The following is a 7,327-nucleotide window of genomic DNA, read 5'->3' on the forward strand; positions in this document are numbered from 1 at the left end:
GTAACGCCTCTCTATAAACTGGGAATAGCTTATTTGGCATAGAAGTATCGTTGTGTGGTGCTCTGTGCTAGTGAAACAAAAACATTTGAGCAAAGACTTATAAACGTGTTTTTATTTCATTGGCATAAAATACTGTTGCGGCAACGGTCATGTAAGCTTTTTTCAGTGAAACTTTTGAAAGAAAAAGATGTGGAAATCCAGAGGCCTATGGTTTGCCGTCATGGGATATTATAGATCCTCCAATAGATTCACGAATAACAAAATAAAGTTTTGGACGTCCCTCTGATCACGTTGGCTTCGTGAACGAACTTGCATGCTCTCTCTCTCTCTCTCTCTCTCTCTCTCTTAATCTTCCAGGATAAGATCCGATGATCATCCGGGGAATATCCAATACAGTGCGACCCCACTTGTAATAAACAAAACGAAAAATTTATATCTTCTCAATCCCAAATCCTCAATTACAAAAGTAAATGAAAAAATAAAGAGAAACCCATTGTTGTTTCTCAAATTTGAGGAGTTGGGTTGGTCTTAGACTCTTAGCTCTCTGTTTTCGTCCTGATTCGATGACCTTTTGATTTGCTTTGCCTGCCCACTAATTTCTGTGTATTTGTAGTGGAGCATATTTGTGGTGAGTGATGAGTTTTCCATGGCGTGGCAAGTGTGTCGTTTATCGCATGTCGTTTTTTTAATGATCTTTTTTATGGTTATGACGGCGATGATAGGCGGATCTGGTAATTGGTCTGTTCGTTTTGTTGGGATCCGGGAAGTATGGTCACTAGTTTTGCTTTTGCAGGCTGATTGACCAGTTTTATTGGGTTTACTACTTTTTTTTAGTGAATTTTAGACTTGTATAATTCCGTTCAACATTTTGGAGTCGAAAAAAAGCAGCTTTTAGCTATATCGCTCTGCTTGTAAGTAGTCAAAGTTCAATCCTTTGGCTTTGTCATCTCTTGTTACGAATCTCATTTTGATTTCGATGTGATTTTTAACTAACCTGAGATCCAAAGAATTTCTCCATTTTCTCTAATATTTTCAAGACTCGTGGTTTTTTTCTTGTTATTTTCTCCAATATACTTTCCCCATCTTATCCTTTCTCTTATGATTTTATCCCTTGTTTTCGGTTTGGCTTGTTTTCTTATTCCTGCTCCTCTTGCTCTGTAATCAATAGCTGCTTGATCCTCAGTTGAGTTCTTGCAGAAAAACTTGCTTTTAGGATGGTTCTGTTCTTATTTTGCTTTGATTTGATTTCATTTTACCTTTCTCGGACTTTTGGCTAATTAGATTTCAAGTGGAGTATCCGTTCTTATCGGTTTAATTTGATTTCATTGATATGCATGCAGGTTCTTTATGCTCAGAGGTTTATTACATATATGGGCTATCTTCATTCATCAGCTCAACTGCGGTAGTGAGGTGGAAGGAGGATTTGATCGAGGAAAATTGAATCGTTGAGGATCATGGGTAATCCGTATGAGGCATCAAACGGCCACATAGTTGCGAGACAATCCAAGGTGTCACTACCCTGGCTTGATGTAAGAGTCTTTTATGTTAGAATTAGCAAATGTGAGATCGATGATTCTGCTCCCGAGTTCCTCACAGTAAATCACTTTCCATTGGATCCTGATACCCTTCTTGAAGTTAATGGTGTTAGAACTAGCATCTATTCAGATGGGGCAACAACCCTTCTCCGAAGGGATCGCTTGGATAAGAAGTCTGAAGAAGCCACTTTTGTGAGCACTGACAGCATAAGGATGACTGGAAGTGTGAAGTTTGAGGTTTTCGACAAGGATGTTGTCGTGCTATCTGGGGTTCTAGAACTATGTGATAGTAATGGTTTTGTTGGGGAAACAGATCGTCATGGTCAGAGATGGAGCATGAGTTGTGAATCAGATGTAGTTGCAAGCACTGGCTTCTTTAAAGGAAGGCAATTCATGGGGCCAGAGTCTACTTCACCCTCGATTGAGGTATACATCGCAGGGTCCTTCTCAGGCACTCCAATAATTTTGACGAAGACTTTGCAGCTCGGTCTTTGGAAGAAGCATGCGAGGAAAGGGTTATTGGATTCCATACCAGAGTATGAGGCAACCGAAGACCAGAAAAACAATCCTCCTCCTAGGTTTGCTTTTCAGGTACCTACTTCCGATCGAGTGTTTTTCATGCTTTATGTATTTTCAAATTTGAGTTTGAGTTGCCTTGCTCTCTGTTGCATATTGCTCGGTGATCCTGCGCTTCACCTGTGAAACTTTCTTATTGCAAAATCACCGAAAAAGTACATAAATTGTTCCATGTTAGATCCGCTGGCTAGAAATACGATTCTTGTAGTGGCACAGGCTCATGTTGTGAAGCTGAAGGTCAACAGAACAAAACTCATTTTTATCATGTTACATGTTCTTGAGTTGCTTATGGTAGAGATATGTACATATGATACTCCTGCGTTTTTGGCTTTCAGCAGATTATCCCAACCCAAAATTCGCTGGTCAATCAATAATTGATGAAAAGGGAACCGCTACTATGTTGACGAAATAAAATGATGCTAATCTAGTACCTCTAAGTACACTGAAATCATCTCTTGTCTACTTATCTTTTGAGGCCATATTGCATATTATGATAACATTTCTGTGCAGCAGTGTTTATTTGCTATTATATGGTGCAAATCATCAACAGACCTCCCACATGGCGTGCTCTTGTTTTAAGGCCTCCTTTGGTGTCTAGGATTCGACTGGAATGGATTACTAACCCGATTCAGCGTGTGTAAAAATTAAGAAATGGATTCCACCCTTCAAATGTTGTCTGCGTTGAAGTTAGAAGATGGATTTGTCATACACTGAATGCATCCATTTTCTCATTCAGCATACATTAAATGTACGAGTTATCTATTCCAATCCAATCATCGACACCAAACAAGACCTAAGGGTATTTGATGATGAGATATTAGCATTTTACACAACTTTTCTTCGCTTCAATTACTGTGTACTCAGGTTATTTGGTCAGTTGATTAATTAATTTGGTCTAATTTGGTTTTAGCTGCCAATCTGATGGTTATTTATTTCAAAATTTCTTCGTTTGAGCATATTTCGTTTTGTTTGAACTTGGCAGGAGTCGGAGTACTCAGACTACAAACCGGAGAACGGAGAAAATCACATGTACTCTAGGGCGGCATATTTAGAAGTTGAAGACGGAGAGCTTTCATGGTTCAATGCTGGTGTGAGAGTCGGTGTCGGGATCGGCTTGAGCATCTGCATCGGAGTAGGGATTGGAGTCGGGTTGCTGGTCCGAACCTACCAAGGCACCACCCGCAACTTTCGACGCCGGCTTCTCTAATTCTACTTTAATATTTCATTTCCCCTGATTGTAAATATACAAGCTACCATGAAGGAAGAAGTAACGAGTAATATCGTTGCCGATACAAGGTGTCCAGCCTTTCTGGTTTTCTGTCCCGTAAATACTTCTGACATATGGCTTCTCCAGGGAAAAAAAAACAACTGCAGCAATGTAGGACTGAATACAAAAACATCCATATATACAGAAGAAACAAAACGGTATCGACACACATAAGCAACACTGAAGCGTTTTAGGCTTCGTTATGTTGGTTAGTCAGAAAATTCTGAAATCCATAATTCCGTATACACATCAGATTGTAGTAAAGATTCGGTTCATATGTTTTTTTCAGGATCCAGATATACATCCACTCGAACTCTGATCACCGTTAATCTATCAAAAGCAGTTATATATACTTAGTGCAAAGTTTTGGCTTACCGGGAAAAGCTAATATGCACAATGCTAGATACAGCTAAACATCCACAAGGGCAAGAGTCCAACGCGGCACTAGTTCATCTATTAACAAAAGACAAACCCCTCATCATTCTAACAGAAGATTCTGAGCTTGAGAGGTACTTGATTCTGCCACGTGATTCTAACAAAGATTCTGAAGTTGAGGGGGATGAGTCGCACGGCGGAACCAGGTGTTGAATGCCGTGACCAGGTGAGGACAGTCCTCCACATTCCTGGTAGAGAAGCTGAGGCACTGCTGCAGCAACTCCTGTGAATCTGACATGGGCAGTGTCGAGATTATTCTGAGGAATATCTCTTCCAGATCCAAGTACAGTGGTTTGTTACTAGATGTCAGAGGGGAAGTATTGGTATCTTTACAAACAATCAGAACCGGAAGCCAATCTTTGACAAGCTTCTTCCGAACCTGAAAAACACATTATAAATATCAGCCTTAGGTTACCTCATCTGTCCGGGCCATGAGTTTTGTAACAGTAAAGGAAAAATAAATTGTTTTGTCTAATCCCCTGGGCACCTAACAAACAAGAATGAGAGTAAGATCGGTTACATTGTGTTGTTAACCAAGCAGCATTATCCAAGTATTAGGATGTTCAAAAACTCGAAACACGTTTCTATAAAGCATTTGGAAAAGATAAATCAAAGGAAAACATAACTGCAGCTCCATTTGGGGATAACCACTCGTGCATGAAAACAATACAGCAAAGTTCTTGCCCATACACACTTCAGTAGGAGGCAACTTACAATGTATTTTACGCTAGAAGAGAAAAGAACAAATATGAGAGAAAGCAGATGAGTGTGTTATTCAATTGTTTTTTTTTTTGGCTGGATAGGAACTAGGACATAAATGGAGAGAAAACCTTGAAGACAACTGCTGGCATCTGTGAAAAATTTAAAATCGAACAACACATAAAATCTCCTTTACAAGAGAAAAAGGACCCCAAATCAAGGCTTTAAGACTCTTCTAAACTCTCCATTTCTCTCTACATTTAACCATCCAAACGGAAAGGAAAAAATTTCAAGCTTCCCTCCACCTTTCTTCTTCCTTTCTATTTCCCTCAATCCGAACATACGATTACAAGTTTACATAACCGTTTATAGACTAGTGTTTGCTGCTGGTTCTGTCAATACTAAAAGATTCACAGTTCAGGTGTTCAGCAGAAATATTCACAGAGCACTGAAATTGCACTCAATAATTCCACTTTCCAAATGTTTGAAGAAAACCAACATCAGAGTTCATCGGCTCCCACTTGTCGTGATAATCTAACCAACATCAGAGTTCATCGGCTCCCGCCTGTCGTGATAATCTAGTTTAAAACTACCGCTCAGCTTCTCTTCTGTTCTAAATTGCCAACGTTGTTCAACTTACCAGTAATTTGAAAACTACCGCGAAAACGTAAACAGAAAAGCTCAAATGAGGAACAGGCCCCATAAAAGTTGTGGCTTCCAATACTCTAATCGAGCAATGCACCATATGGACCAATCAATAACCTAATGTAGAACTAACAGAACCACCTCTATATTCCAACAAAGAACTTCAATTACTACGAATACTCTAACAGGAAAGATGACATGGGAATAGTACCTGAGCATCTACCAAAATGGTTCCAGCAGCGACGGCATTTGCAAGCCTCGAAGTGCAGCGAAGCAGGATGCTAGGTAGCCCTGGCACAATATTTCTCCATGCATCATCCCGAAAAGCCCTCTGCAAATCGGCAGCGAAAGCAGGCTGCTCACTCCACTCCCTTACGGCCGAGTCCGCGACTCGGAGCTCGATCATCCTCTCCACGAGCCACACCAGGTGCTTCCCATTGGTCATTGCGGTGTGGAGGTTGAGCCTCTGGATGGCCTCGGTCTCGTCGTGGTCGCCGCGGACTCCAGGACTCGTGTACTCCTCCATGGACTCCTTGACGACCTTGAAGGTGGTCTGAAATGCCCGATCCAGAACTCGCTCCACCAGGTCTCTGGACCCAAACTCCCGCAGCAGCTTTGCGACGAAGGCCTTGACGAACGCCATGCTCGGGTTGTGAGTCAATGCGAGGATGAGACCGTACAGCATCTCCTCGCTCGAATCGGGGGTTCCAGAAACCCTAGCGATGAGATCTTTGGCTTCGTCTTCGCTCAGGTGAGGGATTAGGGCGAGCACTCGAGCTTCATCGTCTTGGGTCCAGGGGACGGCCTCCAGGAATCGGAGGCAGAATCGAACGCAATCCTCGAAGATAAGCTCCGAAGCAACCGGGAGGAGGTCGAGCGCCGTCGACACGGTGGTTACGGCCGAGGCGAGGTCGGGGGTGTAGAGGAGTTGGAGGAGGGAAATGCGAGCATCCATGGCGCCCGGGGTCGGCGGGACCCGCAGGCTGATGTGGCGTACGGCGTCGTCTTGGGCGTGGGGGCGCTGCCATCGGTCGGATAAGAGGGCGGCGAAGTACTTGCAGCGGCGGAGGGCGTGGGCGTGGAGGTGGAGAACGACATCGTCCTGAGGCTCGGTGGTGGCGGGGGATAGAGATAACGACGTCGCAGAGGGGTCTAAGGGTGAGGGATCGACGAAGAGGCGGAGAATGACATCGGCGGAGGAAGGGTCGTCGAAGGAGTAGGGGGTGGTGGGGTTGGGTTTCAGAGTCGGGCTCGGGATGGGGTTGGGATCGGGATGGGTGGGTCTTCTGGCATGGGAGTCGATGATGACGGCGACGCAAGGACGGCTGGAGCTGCTGGCGGTGGCGGAGCTGGCGGGGTGTACGGCGCGATGCCGTTTTTTGGAGCCGGTGCCGGTGACCATATCGGGATTTGGGTGATTCGAGAATTGGGAGCGAGAGTCTAGATTTCTCATTCTTAGGGCGAAGGAAATGGAGGATAAGGATGGCCGCGGCACACGTGGAATTCCGTGAATTTTTTGGATGTGCTTAATTTAGATTTTGGAAGATTTTAATGAATTTATTTTACATGACAAATGGTTTTTAAAATCAATTAATTTGGTTTTTATTTTTTTAATTTTTTTTTTACTTTCATTGCCAAATGCCAATGTACAATTAATAATTTTAATAGTACGCGTGTTTTTTTTGTTTTTTCTGAAAAAAATAGATAATTGGTAGCAAATCACGATTATCTATTTTTTTCGAAGTCGAGAAGATTTATACAGACTTTTCAACCATCCACAGAGGTATTTCAACATTCCCTGATCACAAATCTAAAATATATACAAAATTCATTATAAAGAAAATCTATAACAAAATCTTATCACCATACAGATCAAACTTTAAAGCAGATCCCAAGGATATTGGCGGCGAAACCTCCACAACCATATTTGCTTGGGGATAGATGTGAGTAATACTGCTATGAGGAATTTGTTGAAGAAGATGCCCAATGTCGTATACAACTAAAGCAGATCTCCAAGGATATGAACTTGTTTCTCATAAATAATAATTTTGGAATCTCCTTTGATATTAACCTTCGAAAAACGCATATGTACTACCTAATACAACAAATGTTGAAGAGCCATAGCTTTAGCCTGCATGATAGAAGAATAACCAAGGGAAAATGATCCAAC

At 42.4% G+C, this 7,327-nt stretch overlaps 2 protein-coding genes across 6 annotated transcripts; one reads left to right on the top strand and one right to left on the bottom strand.

The window, feature by feature from the left end:
* The first annotated feature begins 307 nt into the window (after positions 1–307).
* Positions 308–3,414, top strand: LOC125472659 (uncharacterized protein At1g01500-like). Of its 5 annotated transcripts, none has more exons than XM_048574315.1 (3): positions 308–628; positions 1,341–2,126; positions 3,094–3,414. In XM_048574315.1, exons 2-3 carry the CDS (start codon positions 1,455–1,457, stop codon positions 3,316–3,318), a joined length of 897 nt encoding a protein of 298 aa, XP_048430272.1. In that variant the 5' UTR covers positions 308–628; positions 1,341–1,454; the 3' UTR covers positions 3,319–3,414. The 5 variants fall into 5 exon arrangements, 4 of the variants coding, with proteins under 4 accessions (XP_048430272.1, XP_048430274.1, XP_048430273.1 ...); XM_048574317.1 differs by lacking the exon at positions 308–628 and adding an exon at positions 659–911; XR_007254563.1 differs by lacking the exon at positions 308–628 and adding an exon at positions 2,625–2,910 and having other exon boundaries at positions 921–2,126; positions 3,094–3,230.
* Positions 3,415–3,549: 135 nt separating this feature from the next.
* Positions 3,550–6,613, bottom strand: LOC125472658 (BTB/POZ domain-containing protein At1g63850-like). Its single transcript, XM_048574314.1, has 2 exons — positions 5,369–6,613; positions 3,550–4,192 (listed from the first exon to the last, which is right to left on the bottom strand). Exons 1-2 carry the CDS (start codon positions 6,608–6,610, stop codon positions 3,911–3,913), a joined length of 1,524 nt encoding a protein of 507 aa, XP_048430271.1. The 5' UTR covers positions 6,611–6,613; the 3' UTR covers positions 3,550–3,910.
* Between the last annotated feature and the right edge of the window lie 714 nt (positions 6,614–7,327).

This window comes from the organism of the source record quoted next, unplaced genomic scaffold (genome assembly GCF_019419815.1).
Source record: "Pyrus x bretschneideri cultivar Hongxiangsu unplaced genomic scaffold, Pyrus_bretschneideri_v1 Contig70, whole genome shotgun sequence".
Lineage (NCBI taxonomy): Eukaryota > Viridiplantae > Streptophyta > Magnoliopsida > Rosales > Rosaceae > Pyrus > Pyrus x bretschneideri.

Excerpts from the sequence above, each read along its gene's own strand:
- LOC125472659 (XM_048574315.1), top strand. The coding sequence starts at position 1,455 with ATGGGTAATCCGTATGAGGCATCAAACGGCCACATAGTTGCGAGACAA. Across the intron at positions 2,127-3,093 it reads CTCCTAGGTTTGCTTTTCAG|GAGTCGGAGTACTCAGACTA; the intron begins GTACCTACTTCC and ends TGAACTTGGCAG.
- LOC125472658 (XM_048574314.1), bottom strand. The coding sequence starts at position 6,610 with ATGAGAAATCTAGACTCTCGCTCCCAATTCTCGAATCACCCAAATCCC. Across the intron at positions 4,193-5,368 it reads CCATTTTGGTAGATGCTCAG|GTTCGGAAGAAGCTTGTCAA; the intron begins GTACTATTCCCA and ends TGTGTTTTTCAG.